Raw genomic sequence first — 27,527 nt, 5'->3', positions numbered from 1 at the left:
CTCACGGCACACTGGTTGGGAATCACCGCTATACAGGGTGCGGATCTCGACAATTCTGATGACAATCAGAGAACTGATGAGCAGTTTTGTGTTGATTTCATTCTTTGTCGTTCCATTATTCACATTCAATAGTAAACGGTTATATCAGATGAGCTCAAAGGAAAAGGAAACAAAAGACCATTATTTGCATGGTTCTTCTGAAGAACGAAATAAATAAATAAATACTCTCGGGCAAGAGTCCACGTAACCCCCAAACTGAATTTGGGATAACAATAAGTCGCTTGTTATGAAGAAAATGTTTTTGCTTTTTTTCTAAATGCGACAAAAGTAAAAGCCATCCAAACGTGTAATAGCGATCATATCTCTGAAGTTTTCTGAAATGGGATTCGTGCATTCTAGTCAATATATGACATCTTTAAATGAATGAGGAGTTTTCGTTTTCCAAATACATATTGCGTAACCGTCATTGTGACCTGCAGGGTACAAACAGGTTGAAAGGAAAAGATGGAAAAACAAAAACAAAAAAATCTTATTTGACTTCACTTAAGATTCTGCACAAATGGAAACACATCTATTTTGGGGCGGCTGACAAAAAGCCAACACCATTCGTACACTCATGAACACTATGCCAAACTTTATACAAATGATGCAATTATGTGTTATTACTTGTGAAATGAAATACATTCATTTAATTTTGTTATTGTCATGTTATAAGAGTAACTTTTCTGAGGCTGACAAGCTGCCAAACATGAAAGCTCCCAACTGGAGAGGATCATGAAGAAAAAAAATGCAGGATTTCACAAATGAGCCTCATAATACCTACGATAAAATACATACCACAAGATTTTGAAGAAAAACACCTCATTTGGCAAGATACGATACCCTTTGGCCCTGTGTGCACCTTTGGCTAGATAACTGTAGCAATCAATTAGGTTCTTGTTGACAGAGCAATCATCCCAGGAAATTTCAAGATCAAGGTAAAGGAAAAATAATTGTTTGACCTGTACTAACCCTATCATCTATAGTCAGATATCACTGGAAAAAAAGCAGTTGATCTTTCACATAAAGGCATGATACCTGAAAGCCAATTGGTGGAGAATCATAACCAGTAGATCAACGTGACCTCATCTGATTGAGGTGGATGAGGATCAATCCTATGCAACATCATGTACTACAATAAAATCCACATTTACAATGTAAGTCAGCCACAGACCACATATTAGAAAAGTTGATTTAATTAAAGGTGCCACGACCTTAGCGTAACATGAAATGCAAATAAATCAGCTTAGCGTGATAAAAGACACACCGTAACAGACAATAATCCATAGGCTTTATGAGAAGGGGGGGGGGGGGGGATGGCACAATCAGATGCAAGGGCTTTATGCAGGACTGTAATCAAAATGTGGGCCTTATCACACATTTGCAGAACATTGATCTGATACTTACGCTTATCGAGCACGTACAGAAACACTTATAAATGCATGGATTGAGTCAAACCTTTTCTTGGATAAGACTTGGATGGGATTTTTTTTTTCTCCAAAATGTGTTGAACTGTTTAGTTTCTTGATTTTTTTTTCTTCTTTTTTGTGAGCTTATCTATCTTCGCAGACTGTCTATAATGTCTTCAATGGGTGGAGAGACAAGTTAAAAGGGGCACTGCTATGTACTGCTGGGCATACGCTTTCTCTGTCGGATCGCATTTATTCTGTAATGGCCGTTTCTTTTATGTTGCTCACAAAAGAAAAGTAATACCTAAGTGTGTACTCTTGAGACCTAGTGGAACCTTCCCTTAACTGTTTTTATAATAAAGCAATGAAACTGGCCATTTCATAACTTAATTACTGAAAATGTGCTGATAAGCAGTGATGCTTTCGTGAGTTCAGTGTCACCAGTACGACTGTTGTTTTTGGTGCAGTCGACATGAATGGCCTCAAATGTAATTGGTAAAATGAGCCTTCTGTGTGAAATGTGCTTAGCACTCAGTTCTGCCCGAGATGTTCTGTTGATTTTTTTTTTTCAATTAATGCAAATCCAAGACTAATTTACACAGGCCTGGCGCCTGATATTGCAGAGCCCATCCACATTCTCTTAGTTCACGTTCAGTTTCTCAGAAGTGTTATGAAAACTCAAGAGCCAAATGCCTCCGGCCAAAATTGGAGAGACTAACAAAGAAACCCAGATTGATTGATTACGCTCAACCTTAAACAAGTCCTGAAGAGAATATAGAGTAGTTTTTGTGTCTAGCAGAATGCAATGAGAGATGGTGAAGATGATGCCTTCAAAATGATTTCAATTGGAAAGATCTGGTTTTTAGAATGTATTTGAAATGGGAGTTAAATCCAGTGCGGATTTTTTTGTGCAGAATTTGACACCATCTTTTCGACGTAATGTATTTCAGTTTTTCAGTTTGCTCATGTGCCATTTTATGATCCCAACTATTTTTGAAGAGAAGCCGACCTGTCTATATACAATTTATCCATCTCTAATGTGGACATTTTGGACGATGCCTCCAACTTGGAATGAGGATTTACATACCGGTGGTGGACAAATATTGGACAAGAGTCAAGGTGGGCTGTTGCAGCTTGTTACTGAGATTATACATTGAACTGTAAAGCTTTTTCAGATTTTCAGGGTTCCTGAAGAAAAACATGGTGGTTGACCCAAGTATACCCCTCTTATTTGTTTTATTTTGCAATGTAAAAGGCATCTTGAACTGATCGGTGCAGCTTTCTTTCTGGTACACACAGTACTTTGCTCATCACCCAAATAGTCATTGATGGAGCAATGAGCATTGAGATGCAAAGTGTTGACCTCCTCTTCCATCTATGACATGAACCAGAGAAAATGTTCGCTAGTTTGATCAGCCTAATTTGCTGCTGCAACGTTTGAAAGGTGAACTCCGAATTTGGCACAAGCAACATGAAAGTATGCATCTAACATTTCCTCCCATCAATGGCTCATGCTGATGGTTTAACGTTTGTTTAATGTAGATATGTCCTTGTTTCTCGCCATGTCTATTGCTTTAATCATGTTTTTTTTTAACTCAATCGACTCAAATAGCCTTCATGGTCACCTGTTGTCAGTCCAATACCGCACCTTTGGGATGTGAGGGACGAGAGATTTGCATCATAGATGTGCGGTCCACAAATCTGACCCAAGTGCATAATGCGATCACGTCAATTCTAGCCTGTTATTGAATCTATGCCAGAAAGAATTATGGCACTAGAAGACGACAAGAGCGGGGTCCAAACCAGGACAAACAAGAGTTTGCTTAGCCAAGTCACATGACGTATTATTCGCAGTCAAATGTCTTCATTTTTCCCTTGACTGGGGGAGGGAGTAACTAGTTCTGCAAGGACTTTGGAGTAAGAGGAAACAGCTTCATGTCCCACTCTGGACATTAATGTCCAAAAAAACGTGGCAACTATTTGTGTGACAGATGCGAGTCTGCCTTCTGGGCACCTTCGAGGTGCCCTTCAGCAAGGCAGCTCAAGTAGGCCACTGCTCTTTGCGCACCTTTTTCACTCTTTTTACTCTCTTTTTCCGTGTGTTGTGCTACATCACAGCATTTACATCAGTGTGGGAGTTGCATTTCCCCTTGAGGGACACGAATGTGTAAAATAAATTCCCCACCAAAAATAACAAAAAAAGTATACATTTTGCTGTGGTTAAGGGGGATTGTTGGTATTCCAGCACTTGCACAAACCTAAAAGTATGCTAGATGCTTAAACAATTGTATCCTATTCTAATATGGAGTGAAATTGCTCTATATGAGGTATGGCATGATAGGTAAAATTATCACAAATGGGCCTGAAGATCGTACATTTAGAAATGTCCAACTAAAAGAAAACAAGCCTGTCTGACATTGTGATGTAGATATTTTCACAAGAAAGCTACAAAAAAAATAAATAAGAGTCTGACTCATGGTCACATCATAATTGCAACAAAGCAGCTAACAGTTATTCCGACCTGAAGACAAAATGCTCGCAGTAATTCTTTTGGCAAATAATTAGTTTTATCTCAGAACGACATGGGTCACCCGTAAGGGGCTCAATTATAATGCGGGAACAATATCAGAAAATGTGCAGCTCAGTGGAGCTCTCAAAGGGGATTGCTTCTTCATATCTTGTCAAATTTCAGATGACATTTCATATGGCTGCAGACCAGAAACGGCCCTTTTCCTGCGTGAGTCACTGCAGCTCCACAGTCATTATGTTGAGGGCTAACATTTCAAATTGCGCTACTTTAACGCATTCTTATTAAAGCAGAAGGAAAAAAATGTGATCAGACTTGTAAATCAATTATGTGGGAATAATGTATTTTAACATGACGCATATATCCACACAAAATACTGAAACTCTAGGCAGGCATTAGGAGTGTGGCGCTTGCACATTTAACTGAATGGTAGTATTTACTTGAGATTGTATTATTCATCACACTTTTCATTACCGGCTGCATGCTGTCCTCGTGATAACGCTGCTACATTGTGTGTGCACAAATGAATATGGTGCGGTAAACATTTTTCCCTTTTCTTATTTCATTTTCGACTGGATTGCAATGTGTATGGTGTTGACCATTTCTTGAATAGTACAGTCTCCCCTTTATTATTCCAATTACATTCGACTCGCTATATTTCTTAGCTCTGCCTGACGGATTTGCACTCATTTATTCTGTGCTATGTACTGCTGCTTAACAGACTCACATTTGCATCATAATGATTTAGAAGACCGATGCATTTTTAATGTTCATAAACAGGAATGTGTGCAGTGTTATACCGGCATTCAACTGTTCATGCGGTAGCCGTAATTGTACCAACTTGTTGGTTGGGTAATGCTGTCATAAGACACTATAACACACAAAAACTGAGTTTCATTTTAGGGGCGCCACTTGTTAACAGTTGTTTAAATTATTGGTCATTAGTGGACAAAAAGTAAATATGATTTCCTTTAGCTTTAATACCAATCAGATTTGAAGGAACTTGATGCCTTTTTATAACCTTTTTCAAAATCCCACTGATTAGTTGCTTCCTGGGAAGCAACACACAAATGATTGCACGCAGAAGCGACCAGCCATGTGATGCACATTAACAATGCATTGAGCATTTTAGATGCAGATCGGCCCATAGGGGAAGCTTAGGCCTTTCATATGATAATCGACAATATTTATTAATAGCCTCTCACTAAACTTATACGGATTGCAGAAAGCCAAAATCATAAATTCTAATTCATGTTGGTTCTGGCTATCCATCCATCCATCCATTTTCTGAGCTGCTTATCCTCACAAAGGTCACGGGAATACTGGAGCCTATCCCAGCAGTCGTCGGGCAGGAGGCGGGGTACACGCTGAAATGGTTGCCAGTCAATTGCAGTGCATATGTATACAGACAACAGTCGCACTGACATCCACACCCAGGGGCAATTTAGAGTGTCCAATTAATGTTGCATTTTTTTTGGATGTAGGAGGGAACCGGAGTGCCATGAGAAACCCCAACGCAGGCATGGGGAGAACATGCGAACTCCACACAGGTGGGGTCAGGATTTGGACCCCATACCTCAGAACTGTGAGGCCAACACTCTACAGCTGCTCCACCATGCCGTCTTATATATATATATATATATATATATATATATATATATATATATATATATATCATAAAATATGCATGTGGAGCTTCAGCGTGTTTGGTGTTTTGTTCTGGTGTATAAAAACAGCAGCAAAAGGCCACCTGACTCAAACAATGCACCCACAACAAATTCAAGACAGAGAGATGAGTGTCTGAAGGTATTCGGGTGGCCCAAAGCCTTTATCTTATCAAGTTTCAGCCCAATACACATGAGGATGGGGGGCAGGGACAAAAGGAAGCCAAGCAATTAATTGTCTTCTCTGCTTGGCATCTCATTTCAACAGCCCAGAAGGTCTATTACAGGAGCAAGACAGTCATTAAAGCTCAACAATAATCACTGCTGAGCATTTCCTTCATCCTTTGTGCTACTTCACCGTCTTCTGTTTAATGACACTCTGTCAATTCTACTCGCTGATACACGTTTTGATGCATGGAATCAAATTATGGGCTTTAAATGCCATGTTAGTTGCATCAGTGCTTCACTTTATTATATTGCTGCCATCCAAGGAATGCCAGGCTCATTGAAAGGCTATTTTACTGTACTGTATTTTACATTTAAAAAAAAATACCCTACCAATGAGATTTAGCAAAGCAATCATTCTGTTGTGTGTGTACATTTCAACATTTTAGTGTTATTACTTTGAAGCTGACTCATGACTTAAGGAGATTTGGCAAAAACAAAAAAAAACTCATCTGACAGTAATAAATTAGGTAAACTGGGAAAAAAAAGCCCTGTCTGACCTCATCTTGTACCGATGTGGTGTCAGTGATTTGCTTCATGCTGACCTGTTACTGTGGGCTTCAGGAGCTTCGATGAAATCATGAAAGAATGTGCACCACCATGAGTAAAAGAAAAACTTTTTTTTTTTTTTGCTAACTACTGGGCATCAGACTCACAAAAAGAAGCACAGCGGGAAAAAATATAACTGGACTGATCCCCAGAGAAAATGAAGATAAACATGGGAGTTGTCTTTTCGGATTTGAGATAACGCAAAGCCAACACAGAATTATCAATATTTTTGCTTGACATGTACTTTCCGCAGCAAGGTGGAACAACTGGTTAGAGAGTTGGCCTCACAGTTCTGAGTTCTGTTGTCTGTGTCCATGTGCTCTGCGACTGGCTGACGACAAGTTCAGGGTCTACCCGACCTCCTGCTTGTTGATAGCCGAGATAGGCTGCAGCATTCCCGCATCCCATGTGAGGATAAGCAGCTATGAAAATGAATGAACTTTCATAACCTCTTTGTAGGCTGCATTTTTCTCTTTGTTTGTATGGCTACTGACTCTATTACTCTAGGACAGGCAGGAGAACCCAAAAATGCATGATTTTCCTCGGACAGTGACGGTATTCAACATGACACATCTTGTGGTACAAGGTATTCCAATACTTCACAAGCAAAAAAACGTGGAAAGAGGCGAGGAGGGGGTGTTGATGAAGGGTAGAGATGTGAGAGAGCAACGCAGAATGCACAAAGTGAAAGTTAAAAATACGGAGCACAGAGTGGAGACTGAAAGCTGAAAAGCTCTCAGTAGGTAAGAATAAAGAAGACTTGAAGGGTTGAGGGCGCCCAGGAAGAAAATAGTGGGTAGGTTGGGAAGAGACTGAGATGAGAGGCATAAAAGTGGCAGTTGGGGGACGTGGGGATGGTTCATTTGTCACTGTCACATCAGTTATAGTTTCTCCTTCATAACTGCAAGGACGGGATCTGGCCCACAACCCAGGCCTGGATCTTCCCATCATCTTCCATCCTCCAACCTCTGCCAGCACCTGCCCCGTCTCCTATCACTGCGGGGGGGAAACCCATGCAACACTGCACTCTCTGTTCCCACAATTGTGTCTGCCTGTGTGGACATGTTCATTGAGCTTAATCAAATGCATGTCCGGGCAGCGCTCGCAGCATATAGCCTGAAAGTAAATTATCCATCCAATGACATGCCTGAGTAATGCTAGCATTTACTCGATCAGATCAATTCAAGTATTCAAATGTTTGTCTTTTAAAAGACATTAATATAAACAAATGTTACTGTTACATTTCATACCATGTTACTACAAGATGTCTTGTTATACAACTTGTATAATCTACTCTCTATAACTCTTCTACAGAGGAAGAAGCATGTTGACAAAGTCACAGAAAAGCTTTTATTGGCCGGATGTCTACCCCAATCAAGGGCCTGTAATGCGTAATACGGTGGCGCTTCCTCAGTGGAAACCACTCGGGCAAAATGCTCTTTGGCTTTAAGAAGCGTGATGCTGTTAGCAATTATTTTGCGTGTTTGTTCGCCTGTGGAAAATGTGTTTACGCAGGTGTAATTAACAGGAATTGTCTGTAGTATGGCCGCAATTGCTGAAGCTACATGTAACGTTTTTTGATGTATTTTGCTACTCTTGCAGTCATCTGGCGAGCAATTTCCAAATAGCCCATGAAATCACATTTTCCCGAAATATAACTAGCTGTTGGACTGTTTGTGAGCATTCCGTGTCTTGCTTGAGTCTCTCCCTTTCCTTTGACGGGAGAATTTTCTCCTGAAGCATCTCCATTTTGACAGCTGGACTATTCCTTCTATAAACTTTCATTTCTTTTTTTTACCGCTGCTTCATATACATTGACATTAATATCTTCCTCTGATGATTGATTGACCCTGCTTATCTTGTATTTTCCACCAAACATCAATAACTCAGCCACGGTCGCTCCATTCCTTGGTAACAGCGGCTTGTACATTGGGGGGAAAAAAGCAGCTCTGAGATGAATTTTGATGTGACAGTCGACATCAAATGACTATTTAGAGATTGTTTGTTCCTTATTTCATTTACTAGCACAATGTTCATTATTTCAACTTCCCCCTTACTTTACAACACCATTTTACCCGCCTACCCGCACACGCACAGTCATTAGCGCAGAGTACTTTGTCAAAACTTTTTTCCCCTTGATCTAATAAAAAAAAATCATTTTGTTAGGCAGTAATCCAATAGTTCTGTTTGGATGTCAGCATGAGACATTTTGAATTGCTTGAAAACAATATCTGCACATTTGTAGCTGTTCTGACAAGCTTAATTCATTTGATGTCATAAAAATACCCACAAATACCCAACAGTAAACCAGATGTCATTAAAGGCTCCCAGTAAAACCACATCAAATCTGTTTCACAGCCAAGCCAGGTTTTCGCTCTCGAGCTGAACTAGGGTTTAGAATTTAAAAGTCGCTTTGAATAATGTGTGGGTCTGTGGAAAATTTGGGTCAAGCTCATCAAGCAATAATAAGCAGCGCTCCAGTCACGGTGCCGAAACCTCACAGCTGCATGCGGTCGTTCCCAATAGGGGAGGTGACCGAGCTGGAATTTGCTAAAGAGAATGCTCGGAAATTATAAAAGAATGTGTGAAATCTCAGATGGGATCTATTTAAGCGCAGTGATCCTTGCGCTGATTTACATTTTATGATATCGTGCATTATGTACGGCCTTTCTAATGAGAAACATCATTAAATGAGTAACAAGTCAAAACAGCTGTCGCCAAGCATCTTTGATTTTGGCATGATTATGACCCAACAGTTGCATTGTTGAAACTAAAATGCTTTTTGACAAACGACCACTGGCACACTATTGGCTGTAGACCTAATACATGCCATTTTAATGACAACTCAAATACATTTTATACCATGTGTAATTGTGCACCTTTGAGGCTGACTGGCCTTAAAGGTGTTTGTGGATCAGAGCGCTTCCCTAATGGACCTTAATGGGTTTTATAGTGCGGTGCAGACTCCTAATGGGGCGCTATGTCTGATGGGGATGCTCCTCTCTGGCCCTCCTGGGCCATTTCGAGGTTCCTAATGTAACCTGACGAGAAGGATACATAATGTATCAGTAGTTTCCCTCAGTGAGAGGGTTAAATAAAGTGGAAAGTGTTGTGGGAGTGAAAACACTGAAATGGAAGGTTATGAGAATTTGTAATAGCGGTGGCAAGTTGCGGGTGGGAGGTGCGGGAGGGGACACACACACGCACACACACCTAAAGAGACATTAAAGCTGCTAGAGGAAGAAAAATACCATGGCGTATTATTGAGGGACACTTTGGTGCTAAGCTGCTTATTGATAAAAGCAGTAATCTGCCTGGCAGAAGGTAAGGAGGCTGGGATGTGTGGTGATATAATATCGCAGCTGAGGGGAACGCCATCAGAAGGCTGAGCCTTCACACTGCTTTACCTAAAGGAGTTGCTAGTTCGATATTTTTTCTTTTTTTTTAACCATAAAAATGGGAAAAACTGAAATGTGACAATCGGCAAAAATCTTATGAGCCTGACGGGAAATGAATGAATGAATGAATTTTTTTTAGATGGCTGGCTTTCCATTAGACTTGATCAATGAACATTTTATAAATTTGATGCAGGTATCGTACAGTGGGATCACGATAAAAAAAAAATTCAATTTTCTTTTTTTTTAATTTTCAGCTGCAGTACAACAGATCTCGGTTCGTCGTTCATTTTGCACTTCAATTATTTCTTTTTCGAAAAGTAATGTGTACACAGCTTCACCAAGCAAACTTCAGAAAATTGTTCAGTTGTTTGGTCAAATTTTGACTGAGAAGTAGCGGGATTAAAACCCTCAATGGTACCAGATGCTATTTTGCATTTGGGTTTTGAGAACATCTGTAGAAATCCCACATTCCGCAATGTGTTTGTGTTTTCCTGCAACGTTCTTATGAGCTTCCTTTTAATTTGGCGACTATGAGGACACATTTTGTCATTTCGTGTCAGACTTTGCACAAGGCATTTCTAAATACTGGTACATGCCGAGGGTATTTGCCTTTGCAAACTCTCCTAACACGTATAAAACGACATGAACTCTATGGCCACATGAGGCTAGTTTTCATGGCTGATGGCAACTGAGTTATTCAGAAATAAAATAAGTTCATGCAGTCAAGCAAGGAACATGAATCAAGACATCAGCAAAAGGGTAAAAATGAAAAAGCTCTGAGAAAAATGCAAATATGCTGCGTACAGCAGGAGGTTGGTCATCTGCATAATACACAGTGCTCTTTTATTTCATGAAAAGTCAAATGACATCCTTGACGACATCGCCGTCCATGACTCAAACACACGCCTGGCCCATCTGGCTGCAAACTTCAAAGCATGTTTGGCAATGCGATGCGAATATTTTGGGGCTGCTCCTGCAAGTTCTTCTCCCTTTTGTAGTGGTCGTCAGCTTTTTTCACATTTCTTCAGTTCTTCACATTTTGAAATCATGAGACCAAGATAAAGGCAAACATTTGATCAACAGTATGTCGCCCGTTGTGAGGCATTAGACTAGATGTTCTGAAAGGGAAGTGGCCACTGAGCTCAGGGTATCACTGTCATCAGGAATTTGCAACACAAATACAGAAAGACTGCAAGACTCAAAGAAAAGCATTGGAATGCCCGTTCTTGGAAATGTATTGTTCAATTCGAGGATTTTCAGCTCTTTGTGAAAGACAAAGTTTTGCTGGAAGTAGTGAAACTCTGAACAGTTGGACATTTTCAAAAGCACGTATCTTCTGACCAGATGTGGTCAATTTCTGTGTCAAAGGGGTTCATGATTTGAATCTCCATCTGAATTAGTCAGCACCTGAGCCAAGATGTCAATGAATCCGGAATAGGAAGAATCCTGTGCCTGCTTGTACTTAAGATGACTCACTGGAAACAAAGCAGACTCAAACCTTTCGGTGAACTGACTCGAGCTCACCAGAAAGCGGTCACATTAGTGAGTGAGTTATTGTAACCGGAGTCCTTCAAATAAACCAACACTATTTTAGCAAGGTGTTTTTGACTGAGCTTTGCTCACATTTAGGTGGTGATTTATCGTTGCTCAGGATCTTACTTCTTCCCCTCAGCCATTATATGATTCTCCACTTAAAATTGTGGTAGATTATACACACAATATGTACTTCTTTAAGGGCTTTGGTAAATTACATGTTACTGGTTTCATCATTCATAAAGTGTTGCCCCGAGGTGGGATTGTGTGTGTGAATGTTTGTTCGTCTGTATGTGCCCTGCCATTGGCTGGCAACCAGTTCAGGGTGTACCCTGCTTCCTGCCCGTTGACAACTGGGATAGGCTCCAGCACTCCCCGTGACCCTCGTGAGGATAAGCGGCAAAGAAAATGGATGGATGGATGGATGTACATAATGACTGGTGCGTAGTGGTACACACGGCCTGACTTTCTTTCCCCCTGACATGGAACTGATTAATTTTCAATGACTTGAGAGTTGAATGTGTGTGTAATGGATTTGTACTTGGATACTCTGTGTACTTAATAGAAATGTTAAAAACATCTATACATATCTTTTGACTTTATCTGCAACTGGCCAGCAACCAGTTCAGGATGTACCCTGCCTCCAGCCCGATCACAGCCAGGATAGGCTCCAGCTCTCCCGTGACCCTCATGATGATAAGGGGCTCAGAAAATGGATGGATAGACATCGTTTGTCTTTATCTTCATCCTCCAATACCTTTGTTTTTACACGAGTCACATGGGTTAAATTCTTAGGGTTGAGAAAAAGATATTACGTTGAATTATAGTAGAATTGAACGGTAATGTTGAATTGTTTGAGCAGGTTAACACTTCTAAAAAAAAAAAAAAAGAAAAAAACATTTGGTCAATGTAAAATCAAATCAAATTAAATTAAAAAAAAAACTAATTGTAACAGGGCTCAGTAGCTTGCATATTTGTGTACGCGACTATTCCTCACTACTTCCTGGTAACCTCGCAAATTTATCTGTAGAGGGATATCCACTAAAAGAGCTGCTTTGCATTTCTGGAGTAGGTCAAGCATTTGTCTTGCTAGTTCTAGTACCTGCCCAGAATGGTTTCTTTCCTGATTTGAACTGCCTGCATCCTGTTAACCTGCTGCTGCCTTCATCTGAATCAACTTCCTCGCGGTGTACTTTTAAGTTGCAGAAGTCATTGACACAGAACACTGCGCGTTAACGCTTCTGTCAGTATTGATGTCTCATCCATCCTGCCCACTTACTTTCCTATATTTAACTTACTATTGATGGTGTGAAGGAAATTAGATCATCTATGAAACACTTAGACGAGTCAAGAGTGTGCGTGTGTTACTCTCAAACCCCCAAAAAGGGATTGGTTTTGCCAGACAAATATTTATATATATTATTTATAAATATGTAAATATATTTCTGACCATCTGCATGTATCATCTTTACGCTTATATGTCTTAGAATCCAGAAGATTCATTTATTACTGATATATATTCCACTTTAAAGTTTAAATTTAAAAGTGACTGAGAAACTTCTTTGTATTACTTAGATATTACTAGTAAATCTCAATTTATATTATCATCAGTAAAATAGGGTTCTGCTTCTGAATCACTATTACTAATTGAAATTTTGTACAACTGGACTTTTTTTTTTCCCCCAAAAAAAATATGTGAAACATGTTCCGCTCGCTGTGCCTGCATTACAGATGTTGTTTAAAATACAAAATAACTATTGACAAAGAACGATTTAGTTGCTGCATAGCTCTGTTTCACTCACTTTTCTGTAACCCAAACATTGCTGCTCTAACAGGCTCTGCCATGATACGTTGTGGTTCGTATCGATTTCGTACACAGTGAAAAGAAACCAAACCAGAGTCAACAGAATGTTGGTCAACTCTTGGTAATTTCATCTGTAAATTGATGCATGGTAGGGTAAACTACTGAAATTTAAAATACCACTTCATTGGATTGAAAACCATAAGCAACATTTTGGATCACCGTCACCCTGGAAAATCTATATGCACATATTCTACACGCGAAAAAAAAAAAAAACACAGCCGTCAAAAAGCTGAATAAACAAAATGCAAAAACAGGTGAATGCACTCTCGGAAGTGGGAAATGTACAATCCGAGGAATGTTCTGTATATCCTGTGGAGACTGCGTCCTGTGTACTTTTTGTGCTCAGTAGCAGGTAACGTATCTAGACAGATTATTTCAAATTTCTCCAATTAACATACACTCTGCTGTTGTTACACTCTCGTCCTTGTCTGTGTAATTTTTTTTAACTTCCCACAATAGAAGTGTGGCATTTGTACATAACAGCTTCAGCAATCTATATATAGTTAATGTAAAATAATATTATTTACTCTTTATAGATTTTTTGGAGGACTACTGTTTACCCATATTTTGGAAAGAAGTGAGTACATTTTGCGGCTACTATATTCACAACGGGCTATTACTCTAAATTTGATATCATCCTAGTTTAAAGGGTTGACTAAATTTAAAGTTTGGACCATGTTAATGTTAATCATGGGCCAGATTAATTAAGACTGGCTCAATCACGCTTCCCCCTTGAAGGCGCTGTGAATCTGTTGGCTTTGGGGACACAGCAGGAAGAAAATGAGTTGAACATCCAAAGTGGTACACCACACTTTGACTTGTGATATTAAAGACGTCATATGGAACACATGGTTTACACAAATGTGGAGCTCTCATTAGAGGGGTGTGAATCAAGGTGTGAGCTTTTGGACCCAACAGGGCTTATTATCAGCTTCTAATTGCTGATGTGAGTCATGGGTTCCTGCAGCAACCATCGTACAATATCACACATTCAAATGTGACAAGGCAAAAAAAACAAAAAAACAAATTGAAGTTGTACAGAGGTAGTGGATGTTAGCCATCTCCTTGGTTGTTAAAGTCATTTTTTTTTTTTTGGGGGGGGGAGGGGTATGACTGCACAGCATTCAGTTTTACACTCTCACATTTATCAGCCATAAGTACGAAAAAGTAAATGAAGTTCGTTTTTAAAATAATCCCACAAACTGTTATCATGCAAAATCGGAATAAGTCACATTGTGAATAATTTATCAGGTACAACTGCACACTATATGAGCCAGAGATGAAGAGTGCAACACAATATAATCTGCATATGACACGGATTGTGCTATACATTTACACATATATATATATATATATATATATATATATATATATATATATATATATATATATATATATAGGATAACTCTCTAAAACACTGAATTTGCTTGCCCGATGCGTAACTTCGGTTCACACTCTCGGGTATAAATTTATTCACTAACCCTACACTTACCGTCTTTATTTTGCCACTTTTACAAGACGATGTCAAAACTTTAAGATGTAATACACAACTAAACATTGTTTGGTGACAAAACAAACACTAAAAACCGACTACACGTCGACTGTAACAAATTTCGTCCACCGTAAAGAACAACACTGTTAATATTAAGTTAAAGGGCACCGGGCTACATCTGTCACATTACTTGGCAGCCACTTTAATTATATATTTTGGTCAATCTGTTCTTCCTGATGTGAGACGGGATACCGTACATGAAACAACATCTGTAGAGTTATGTCACAGCACTTCAACATCTGTTGACATTTTACAGCCTGTCAGTCATGTTCTCATACGCCTCTGTGTTATCGTGTTCAAAAACCAATGTCAAGTGCTGAGAGCGTACATCTGTGCCGCAGTTTCATCTTACACTCTTTAACTAAGAGACACATTTACACGCAAAGGCTGACACTACTCACGGAGACACACCCTGTGGCTTTTGTTCGCTAATGTTGTTATTCAAGGTGACAGTGGTGATTGTTCGCTAAACTGACACCTTCCACAAAGGCTTGTGATCGCCTAAGATGTCAGGTAACATCTGCTTAAAGTATCAACCAAGCCAACAGTGAAACTCGGTCTATTCATGTCTTTGTTTGAAAAAAAACAACCAAAAAAAAGTCCATTGTCTATTTTTATGTGAGCCTTTTTTTTTTTTTTAATGAATAATGCCCAAGGGAATTCAGGGTGTTTTGTATGTTGCAGAATTCCCAAAAAAAAAAACGTTTTTAGCTTTTGCCATCTTGAGTGTGCAGTGGTGCATGGCTATCCATAAATAATATTTTTGGGGTCATGTGACAAATACAATGCTGAATAGTATTGAAATAATGACGTCCGCTAAGCAAACTGTGCAGTAAACTTTTTTTGATTGGCATTTGTTGGTTGGTTAGTTTTACATTATTAAAAAAAAAATCTGTTATGCATTCTCGTAATTGGGAAATCATAACACCTGCTTTCTTTTTTCAGCACTAAAAGCAACATTTTTGAAATTGCTGATGTGAACTTCGTACTATTTTCGTGTGTACTTTCCCTAAGACGTGTATGTACTGATGTAAGAAACCCAGAGACACATAGGCTTTGATTCCCAAGATCATACTTTTCATTTTGTTATCCCCTCTGAGTCTATTAATAATTCTCTTCCAAAGCAATGTGCACCTTGCCAAATACTGAAAAGTGGATAAGAAGGGAGATATCAGTCTGTGTTTGTGTGGTTACATCTATATTTTGCTGGTAACTGACTTTTATTTCTCTTACATGGTATCAAGATTATTCAGTGACCTTACCTGTTTGTTGTACTTGGGTTGACTGGTCTTGTAGCTGTAATCAGAGTACTGGTCTGAGCCAGTAGAGTTGTCATCTCCTCCAGTCCCAACAAAGGTATTAGTAGCCGGAAGGTCCTGGACTGCCTGATGTTTTTGTGAGCCAGAGGGAGACTGGGCCTGTAGCTGAATGGAAGGCAACGGGGAGTTGGAGCGATAGTGCCGACCTATATCAGGGCTTTCTGGTGAGTAAGTCAGGGGCAGATGTATCCTTGGGCTATCATTGACTGCGTCAAGGTTGAATTTGAGGCTTTTTTGGAGGCTGACCTCCTCTTCTTCCCCAAGTGGTTTTGGGGATTTCTGCGGTTTTCCTTTCCTACCTCGTTTCCCTTTGGCATTTTTCGGCGCCTGTTTAGGTGCATATAAGTCCTTTGTTTCCTTCTTTCCCGGTTGATAGCCACTCTTTGTTTCTCTTTGGATGCGGTGTCGAATAAAAACCACCACCAAGATAAGCATAACAACACCTGCCACCCCAGCGAGGCTTCCAAACAAAATGTTGCTTCGTTGTGCAGCAAAGCCATTGTCAGGATCACCGGCAATATCCCTGTCTAGTGGAGTGTAGAGACTGTGTCCAACTAGAGCCTCCACGAAGGTGACGTTTGAAATGGTTTCATTGACATAGATATGGACCAAGGCAGTGGCATGACGTGCGGGCTTCCCTCTGTCACTCACTTTTACCACCAGCCGATGGAGTCCACCATATTTTGGGGCCATCTCCTTTGCCAGAGTAATCTCTCCACTGGAGGGTGAAATACGGAATAAATGGTAAGGGTTACCACCTGCAATGCTGAAGACCAGCTCTGCGTTGAGCCCACTGTCAAGGTCTTCGGCCTCCACCATTTCTACATGGCTATCAGGGGAAGCAAGTGGTGACAGAAGTCTGAAGGAAGAATTGGAGGGTTTTGTAACAACTGGATCGTTGTCATTTTCATCCAGTACGTTGATGGTTACACCCACATAAGAAGACCGGGGTGGTTGCCCCCCATCCATTGCTTTGAGACGGAAAGTGTAGCTGCTCTCTTTCTCTCTGTCAAATGAAATGCTTGAGAGAATGGTGCCAGTTCCATTTTGCACAACAAATTTCCCTCCGTCAGACTCTACAGAGAGGTGAACATGAGCATTTTCACCTTTATCAACATCCATGACTGTTACCATGCCAACGGGGCTCAGGGGAGGCATATTTTCTAAAACTGAGAAGCTGTAGCCACTAAGCATGAATTTGGGGTCATTGTCATTGCGGTCAAGGATTTTTATTACAACACTTGCTGTTCCTTTATGGACAGGTGACCCTTTATCAGTTGCAGTGACCCGAAACTCATAGTGTTCTTGGTGCTCACGATCAAGGGGGTTCCGGGCTCTGACTTCCCCTGTATTTGGATCAATCTCAAACAGACCCTTGATGGATGTGTCAGGCACAATATGATAGAGAAGCTCTGCGTTGGTGCCGCTGTCTGCATCTGAAGCTATAACATCCAAAACCTTTTCTCCAGGTTGATTTTCTTCTGCAAAATCTACCTCAAACAAGGTTGGGGAGAATACTGGAGAGTTGTCATTTACATCAGTTACCTGCACTTTCAACGAGTTGGTACTGGAGAGCGCCGGATTCCCAGAATCCACGGCCACAATCTCCACACGATAATCCTTCACCCTTTCAAAATCGAGGAGAGTGGTTGTTTGTAGGAAATATTTCCTCTTGTTGTCACTGGACGAGTCACTGATGGGGCGGAGCTGGAAAGGCACATCCCCTGCAACCACACATGTAACCACAGCATTCTCTCCCTCGTCCTTGTCAGATACTTGCACCAAAGCAACAGCTGTTCCCACCGGCATATCTTCTGAAATGTTAGCTACTCCTTCACTGTGAGTTACAAGACCAATGCCACGAATCTCCACAGCTGGAGCATTGTCATTTTGGTCTGTCACCTCAATTGTAACAAAGGTCTTTGAGCTCTTCGGTTGTGGACCCTTATCCCGTGCGATCACATAGAAGGACAGGCTGTCAATCTCCTCTCGGTCCAGTGGTCCTTTGACATAGATGATCCCAGTGGACCGGTCAATTCGTAAGAGTTTTGGCACTGGGTCTCCTGCTTGATGAAGTGTGTACTCAATTTCTCCATTCGGACCCATGTCCGAGTCATTTGCTTTGACCTACAACAACGACAGCAGCAGACAAAACCAAAAACTGCAGTGAGTTAATGTGAATTACATATGTGGAAAAATCTACCGATGGCAAACAAATATCTAATTATTTGAATAGGGCAAAGAAAGAATGAAACCATAGTCATAAAATGTACCGTAATAGTGTAATTAGTGACAAATATTATTTTTATTTTTAAATGTTTGGGCAAATGGGCCAAAATAAAATTGTTTTTAAGTAACACAATATATAGTCCTACCTGAAGCACTGAATGCCCCACCGGACTGTTCTCCGACACGTCTGCTTCATATGTTAATTTTTCAAACTTGGGTGAGTTGTCATTGGCATCAGTGACGACCACTCGCAGCAAAGCACTGCTGTAGCGCTGTGGGTTTCCTCCATCCACAGCTTTGATGGTAAGGTCATAGGAATCCTTTATCTCACGATCTAAGTTGCCCAGAACAATAAGCTGTGGGAGCTTGCCACCCCTGTCATCTGCCACTTGTAAGCCAAAGAGTGTTGCGGCATCTTGTCCTGCTGTCAGCGCATAATCGCTCACCCCATTCCTTTCTGAGTCTCTGTCAGTTGCTAAAGGTATGGAGAACAGTGCCCCCATGATCGTGTTCTCTGGGACGGATATAGTGAGCACAGAAGATGGGAACTGGGGGGTGTTGTCATTGATGTCCTGTACCTCAATGCGTCCTTCAATGAGTCTTGGGCTCTGGTTCTGTATCAGATCTGTTACGGACACTTCAAATTCCAGGTAGCAGGGCTTACCCTTAACAAGAAACCGGCAGTCTCTCAGTGTCTCTCTGTCAATGGGGATCTCAGTGGTGAAAATATCTCCAGTCTTTCCATCAACACGTAGATAAGGGGCACCCACCTCCAGCTTGTAGAGATGACCTGAGTCTGGCAGCCCCTGGTCTGCAGCCAGACTACCAATAAGAGTGTTGGGAGGTTGCTCCTCCTGGACCCGGTACATAATGCTGCCCTCAGCAAAGCTGCAGAGCAGCACCAGGAGCCAAAATAGCATCGCTGTTAAATTCTGTTCCATGGGATCTTGAAGATCTTCCTGGAAAATGACAAAGATCATTTCTATCATTGTTTATGTTCCAGTCTATACTCTATACAGACGTAGCGGTGACATGCATTAGTGATCAAACTCCAAAGTCAATAATTGCATATCTCATATCATTAATAGAGAAGATAAAGTGATTAAGACACTCCAGGAAAAATAACTGTATCATGCCTTCAAGCGCTGTAATATTGGACAATAGTAAGACTATGAATCATAATTGTATTTTCAATGTTTCCCTGCAGAGATCCAAAGCATCTGAGGGGGGCATCTGGATTGTTTCAGTTGCATAATCAAATGCAAATGTAATCAGTGTAATAAGGAATAAAAAAAACAACAGAATAGACACTTGGGGCCTGAAAGTTTCAGAGAGCACCACGAGCACAAAATTAAGTTTGAAGTGGTAGAATTGGAAGTGTTACTGGAAGAGGCAAACAGAGATTACTGTGTTAAAGAAAAAAAAAAGAATACAATCAGAATCAGGTTAATTTGGGAAATTTGTGAATTTTGGAGAAGCCAGCAACTGTTTAAATTTTTTTTTTTTTACATTTTTATTCAAATTGTTCTGAATGTCCTGTGAATTGCATTGCCAAATAGACTGTGTAGTGATTTTCTCCTTCTGGCATTTAAAAAATATTAACACGAGCATAAAAGATATATCCTTATTTTGCTTATGCATCCCAGCCGCAATTACCACAATCATAGCAGTGCTGATTTTCACCTGGCGTTCAGATGCAGAATTTAAAGACGCAAAATCAGCCAGCACAATTTATTACAGGTTTGATTAGTCACATTGTGCATTATAAATGATTACATTTGAATCTACTCCTCCCAGTATTTTGTGTTTTCAGGTATAGAGACAAAATGAACTGCAATTTTGCCCATTTAACAGACGCAAACTTCGGTGCACCAGGTTGCGAGATCGACTTCCACATCGGTGTGACTGAAGGATCTATTTGCTCCCCAAGTTGCTAAAATTGTAAATGAAAACTATGTTAAAATGGTGGTGATAAAGTGTTATTAGTGTTAAGTCCAAGTTGCCCTGTTGAACAATTCAAATGTCTTTGCATGTTCCCTTGCAAAAGATAAACTCAAAGAACCAAAATAATTTTGTTTTAATTCCAACCTGTCAAAAAAATGTAATTAAAGCATGTTATCTTTGTCTTTGATACATTTTCCCCCCAGCATTCTCTCTTTTTCCACGCAGTGCAATGCTTTGACGCTAAAATAATTTTCTGCGCGAGTGAGCTATTTGTATAATTTAAATAAGTGCACAATTTGTGGTTCAGTATCCAAGTCCAGCGCTCAGAAAAACTTCAGTGCATGAATTTGCCACGTTTGTATGTGCACGTGGGCGGTTTAATCGCTGGATCATTGCACTTGATTTTGCCTCAGTTCATGGCATTTCACTTGAGCACTAAGTGTTTGTGAGGCATTAATCCTTAAAACGATTCGGTGGAGGATGCAATTGACCAGTCCATAATAAGCAAAGCTTCTTTGTCAATTATTTGCCAAAGCCCACCCCACCACCACCACCACCACCCCATTTTGAGTCATCAACCACACATTAATTATTAATCAGGACTATGAACAAAATGTAATCAAATGCCTTTTTTGTTATTATGACAGCAATATAGGACCAGAGACATTTTGTCGTTGAGCTCGGTTATTGATGTGTGCCATTCTACATTTTGGTGGAGGAACTTTAAAAGGGGACTACAGAGTATTTTCTGTGTGTTTGGATACTACGACGGGGATGAATGACAAATAGACTAAAATCAGTGAGGACAGTCCTACTGACGTCCTCTATTTGACAAAAATCCAGAGGAAAAGATCATCAAAAAATATGATAAAATATATGGATTATATCATGCTATGTGTACCTATTTAAAAAGAAAAAGAAAAACAAAAAAAATGACCTCAGGATAGGAAACTGTAAGTGCAAATTTGTGACGTGTGTGTGTGTGTGTGTGTGTGTGTTGATACATAGTTCTTCAACAATACCTAAAGCACATTGTCTTTTTTTTTTCTTTCAGTCAAATACAATCATCAGTATCTTCGTTCCATGTAGTTACAGAAGCAATAGATGTGCTTTGATTGTTACATGATTGTTATGGTTGATGACACTCATGACTTAATATCTTCCAGTTGGCCTCTTGCCTGTCTTCCAGATGGCACCATGCCTTGCAGTCACAGCAAATTGAGCTTATTTTCTTTCTTTCCCGTTGTTTACATTTACAGTCCACATCATGTTGTTTGTGGAGTATTTTTAGACTGCGTAAGGTTTAAGCAGACATTACGAAACGAGCTCACAACTTTTTTTTTTTTTAATCAAAAGCCTTGTTTTGCTTAACAGCGGCGGGATATTTGGGAACACAATTTATAGGATGTAGGGTTTATGTTTTATGAAATGCAATGAAAAATGGCAGCATTAAAAACTGTGACAACTGCAAGGACTGCAATTTCCGGCAACTTAGCACCTTATTCTCCCTAAAAAAATGCAATTAGCATCTGTCGACCCAGATGGTGCGGTAGACCTGAACAGTTACAGTACAAGCTGATTCAGGCAGATCGTGCCACATAACTTTTCATAAAAGCATTTTTTTCCCTTTTTGATTGTTTGGAATGCAAGTCTTACACAGGCAGTACACTACCACAAATGTGTTTTATATATATTGTACTGCATATTGGTTACACTTATTGATGACTGACTTCAGGCTGAAGGAACTGAAAATAGGTGTACTCAGAAGCAATAATGCAGCAAACTCAATTCATGTGGTACAGTAAACATGCATGTGTATAAATTAATAATTTCTCCACAGCTTCAAAGATTAACAAGAGAATGATGCAAAGCTATGTGTTCCGACTTGTCTCATATTTTATATACCAATACAGTAGACTATGGTTGCCATGGAAATTTGCTAAAAAGTTAGTGAGGCTATTCGAGGTTAAATAATTACATTTTTTTACACATTTACTCTGTGACGTATTACAGTAAGAAATCAAGCCTAATGTCTTTCAGTGCTTTCAGATGTTGCTATACAACTTTTGCCTTTTCCTTCATGAAACAAAATCAGTTTAGTATATACGGCATGCACTTTAATGATCTCTTGGAGGTTTGTACATTTTCACATCATTGTTTAGCTTGCAAGATTAAATTTTTTTAGACACAGAGTCACTACACTAAGTCCCTGAACGGCAACCAAACAAAGTTAACAGAGCTCAAGAATTAAAGAAATAAAAGCAAAAATGGCTTTCCGTGTCAGAAAGCATGAGGAATAAGATGGGCATTAGACATACTTTTCACCATGCAACTAAAAATATTTCTTGATTATTTGAAGTACATAATATATATTTGTTATTTATTGAATTAGATTTGCATACTTTTAGCTTTATGCAAATGAACACAAAGTTGTGGCCGGTCAGGAGACGCTGCAGTCTCCAGCACGATTTTCTTCTTCTTTACTGAGTGAAAATGCTACTGAGCAATAAAAAGCCAACAACACACTAGGAGACATTTACCGCTATCAGATCAACATTCATCATACTGTATAATCTCATGCTGTGATCATGCTATGGTCCGAACGGTTCCTTCGCAGAGGGGAAAAAATGTAGAGGTATGCTGGTGGACCTTTAAAGGCTATCTATAACTGCCTAATAGGAGTGGCCCATGTCCTCTATCTTCCGAAAAGATGTTTAAGTTTTCAAAAAAAGAGTGCAGTCAAGGCTGGGGAAAAAAAAGGAGAACAACATTACAGCATGCTGGGGTTTAGGACCCTGAGGAGACCAAAGAAGAGCCTTGCCATGCAGAAAGAACACTACCTGGCCAAAAGCCAGCTTATTAAGACCATCAGGGTGGCAAGTCTGATGAGAAAATGGGGCGAAAAAGGCCTTGTCGCATGATTCATGCACAGCACGACCGTCACGCCGCAGACCTACAAGTCCCAGGAGAGGCTCACCCTGTCACTGGTCAGTGACCTGAATAGATAAGGGTCAAAGTGGAAGGGAAGTGTTTTCTCGCTTATTTCCAATGTGTCACTTCAGACTCAGTGGTCACTGGGGAGATCCACAAAACAGCCACCTGCCGCAGTTTTACATGCCAAAGATTAAACGCACAAGTTTCATCTGAACAGTAATGATTATGGATCTAGTCATTTGGATGTAGCAGTTGAAGAATTGAAATCAGAAGATGACTCGGGGAGGGCGGCAAGGTGCAGCAGCTGTAGAGCGTTGGCCTCGCAGTTCTGAGGACCGGAGTTCAAATCCCGGGCCTGCCTGTGTGGAGTTTGCATGTTCTCCCAGTGCCTGCGTGATTTTTCTCTGCATACTCGGGTCTCCTCGCTCATCTCCAAAAAAGATGCATTAATTGGAGACTCTAAACTGCCCCGAGGTGTGTCTGTGAGTGAAACTGTTGTCTGTCTCAATGTGCCCCTGCGATTAATTGGCGACCAGTCCAGGTTGTACCCTGCCTCCTGCCTGATAATAGCTGTGATTGGCTCCAGCACTTCTGTGACCCTTGTAAGGATAAGCAGCTCAGAAAATGAATGGATGGATGGATGGACTCAGGGAGGGGACCACCTGCCATAACATGAACCTTTTTAAATCTATATCCTGTAAAATTGCTGGAGCACACTGCATTTAAATTAACTTTGCTACATTTTGCATAATTCTAACACTAGTGGTCGTCGGATATTAAATTCCGATATGTAACACAGTGATTTTTTTTTATTATTATTATTATTTCTGATTATTATCCAAATTTTCTATTCTGATTGGGAGGTAGGTCCAAATTCCATTTGGATTTCTGTTGATTTCCCAACACGGCTAAATGCACAGCACAGAAGCTTCTTTCCTTTCATCTCCCTTCTGCTGTTCCACACGCGATTCTCAATGTCATTTTGAATGACAGTGAACTCCTCCAATTCCTTTTAGCATCTGACCGCAAGGCTCCATTTAGGCAGGCCTCCCTGAAGGCTTCGGCGCCTTCAGTGCTTCTTGCAGCAAAAACATCAGCAGAACTGCAAGGTGATTGATTCTCACCTGGAGCCCTCACATCGTGCGTCACCTTTGTGACCCCAAGCTTCAGGAGCAAATTTCAACTTCTACAAGTCTATTATCAACTTTTAGCTATATATAAGACTGTGCACAGTTTGTGTCCCGAGAGAGCTGCACTTTCAAGTCTTATTGCACAGACGGGGCTGACCTTAGTGGTAACAAGGTCTTCTGAAACTGATGTACAAGCCAAGTTTGTAAACAGGACAAAGCCTGCATGAATTGAATCTGTACCACCCTGGCACCAGACAAACTTCCTTTATCTTTTTTTTATAGTTACATTATCACGTTACAGCTGTCAAAATGTCAAAGTATATTACTTCCACGACACATCATTTATGGCTGGCTGGACATAGAAAAGGGAGAGTGGGCACATGAGCTATTTGCATTGGGTGCATTAAACGATAAACATGTAACCTGTAAATATTATTCAACATATGGAGTTGAAACTCATTGTTAAACAATAGCTTGCATGATGTTACAAATCTTTGGGAAAACATAGTCCAAAATATTTAGTCGCCGTCGTGGGGAACAGAACCAATTAGGAAGCGAACTGCAGCTAGCGCTGTGGATGGTGACCCAACTTGCTGAGTGAGTGTAGAACGTCTCCTCAGGTTGTTTTACCATAATGGAAATAATAAGGAAGCCGTCTTGCAAGGAGTTGCCACAACAAATAAGCAAACAGCTACCTTGGATTCTTCTTTTCAGTTTCCGTCATTCCGGTTAACCCTTAGCATATTGCTGCCGGTCACAGGTTAGCCGGGCTACGACGTCAGTTCACGTTTGATCACGTCGGACTTCTGGCTCGGGGGATGCGACTCGTGATTGTCCGTGGGTACATCGTAAAGCGTGCGGCTTGCTGTGTTGATCGCATCAAATACACCGTACGCTATTCGAGTCGTCGGAGCGCAGATAGCCAGCCGTGTATCGTTTTTCCATGTGGGGTTTGTCAATCACGTTAAAATAATGTCAATCTATTCTGTGTACCAGGCTACATTTTTCCTTTACCTTTCACGTTTACATCATTTAACCTAATCTTAATTAAATGTGCAGCTTCTTTTTGTGCCCTTTGTATCTGATGTTTGGGACAATAACAGGTCTTAAAAAGGAAAGTCTAAGATAATTGTGCTGCAGCCCCTGTGCACCTGTTCTGGTTACCATAGAGACAGATGATCTATGACTCTGTGGACTGAGTCAACGCAGTGACTGACTGGCTGACATTTGCTGCGCTACAGGTACAGACAAAATGACTCAAGCAGAAAATCAAGCGAGGCATGTTAGTAAATTAACAATAAGCTGTTGCGAAGGGGCAGACTAACATCGGTAAATGTCATTAAAGGAATAAATTAATCATTTTCTACATTTGTGTTGCTTTAAAGCAGCTGCAGGAGTGGACACAGCAGTATTGGGAAGTAGAAGTGCAGAAGTGGAAAAGCTTCACCGGTTCCTAGCACAAATGTTTTCTGCAGAGGACATAATCCTAATGGATGAATTTATGATTTTCTCAAATAGGCTCATTTTCTGTATTGGCTGCCTGTGGCTTTAAAAAAAAAAAAAATCCATTAGCCTCCCCCACATGTACTTTAATGGCTTGCATTGCACTGAGTGACCTCACATGGTTGATCTTTGCAAGAATTGATTTTCAAATATATATATATTTTTTAAGACTGTGTACATTTGTGTGACTAACCTCCTATCCGTTGGACACTCCATTATGTATCGGCGATTGTAGATAGTTCCAAAGAACATTGCTGGTCAAAACACTTTATTGCTTACTCCTTTTGCTTTGTGTGAGAAAAATATTTCCATGAATGGTTCTATTGACAAGCAGTTTATAAGTCACATGACATAAAGCTGCAAGACTTTTTTTTTTTTTGCCCCCTAATCACTGCTTGGCCACTGCCTTGAGCTCGCCACAGATGAGCTCACCACATTGAGAGGACTCGTGTTGCAGGCAGTTTGTGGGATATGAGCTAGAACACTTTTACAACCCTGTTGTGTTTGTGGACTGCTTTGACGGCCTTGTAGTGTGTACACTACGTGTCTAGCAGACTATTAAAATGAGCCGAGTGGTCGGTGGAGTGGGGAGAAACAACACCCAGGACTCTCACTTGGAGCGCGCGGGAGAGGGGGGGGGGGAATTTCCCATGTGGACGCGCGCATTTCCGCTCCTCTCCGAATGGAAGCGCAACCGTTTCCAACAAGATTTGTTATTTTGCGTACAAAATGTTACTCTTGAGCAAACACACCTTACTAATACACGCAATTAGCGTCAGATTTGTAGCTAGAAAGAAAGGACCACCAAGAAAGGTTTCAAATGGATCGCATTTTCTGCTTCACGGGATCATAACGCTGCTATAAAATGCAATTACCGCAGAGCATTCGGTGCAATTGACTTGTACTCTTGAAGCTGAAGTGCAGCGGTATGCGCGCATGCATTCCTACAAGACCAAGGGCTGTTTTTTTCCCCCTCTTCTTTTTTTTCCTCACATACAGTCCATCCGTTCGTCATATGATCTCTCATTCCTCTGAAGTGTTTAAGCGCGCGATGTAGGAGGTGTATTGAGCAACTTGTTGGTACTGGACCATGACAAGTCGCAAATACGTTCCAAATGAGCTGACACACACACACACACACACACACAAAAGCAATGCAACACCACAGCGTTAATTCTTCATGTGTTAGTGCGGATATTTACATTACCTGAACCAGGAGACTTGGATGAGCGCTTGACCGCAATCCGTCCAAAAATTGCTACATCCACCAACCCAGAGTGCAGCGTCAAAATAACTTCAGTTGCCACTCAATCCGTTTATAACTTTCCCGCATTAAAATTCACAATACTGCAACCGCGTCTGGTCAGCCGACAGTCCTCAAGCGAGATTGATTTTTTTTTCTCCTCCTCAGCCCTCTGCAGAAATATTCAAAGTTTGTGGTTAGCCTTCAAGTATTTGACGATTAACCTGGGAAATGAGCGGCCTCATTCCACTCGGGATTGCTTTCCTGTGAGTCATGTTCAGTCCTCAGCCAAAAGGCAATGACTGGCGTGTCCCTTTCGGTCCGAGTTTGTCCACAAGAAAGTAGTCTGGAGCGCACTCTGAGGACACGCCTCGTGCTTCAATGCGAGAAACGCGAACACGGACCGCGTCAATAATAATAATAATAATAATAATAATAATGATGATACAAAGCGCTCATCTGAAG

At 40.6% G+C, this 27,527-nt stretch overlaps 1 protein-coding gene across 1 annotated transcript in view; it reads right to left on the bottom strand.

Annotated features, from left to right (window-relative positions):
- pcdh1a (protocadherin 1a) overlaps positions 1-27,273 on the bottom strand; it is a 72,574-nt gene extending 45,301 nt beyond the window's left edge. Inside the window, exons 1-3 of the mRNA XM_061804390.1 lie at positions 27,027-27,273; positions 18,455-19,267; positions 16,023-18,206 (exon numbers count right to left, since the gene is read on the bottom strand). Of these exons, the coding sequence (XP_061660374.1) occupies positions 16,023-18,206; positions 18,455-19,249 (2,979 nt within the window). The 5' untranslated portion in view covers positions 19,250-19,267; positions 27,027-27,273. The remainder of the gene's footprint in view (positions 1-16,022; positions 18,207-18,454; positions 19,268-27,026) is intronic.
- Between the last annotated feature and the right edge of the window lie 254 nt (positions 27,274-27,527).

Source organism: Syngnathoides biaculeatus, chromosome 18 (assembly GCF_019802595.1).
Source record: "Syngnathoides biaculeatus isolate LvHL_M chromosome 18, ASM1980259v1, whole genome shotgun sequence".
In the NCBI taxonomy this organism is placed as follows: Eukaryota; Metazoa; Chordata; class Actinopteri; order Syngnathiformes; family Syngnathidae; genus Syngnathoides; species Syngnathoides biaculeatus.
The sequence above is the reverse complement of the archived record's forward strand: the minus strand, read 5'-3'. Positions and strand labels throughout refer to the sequence as shown.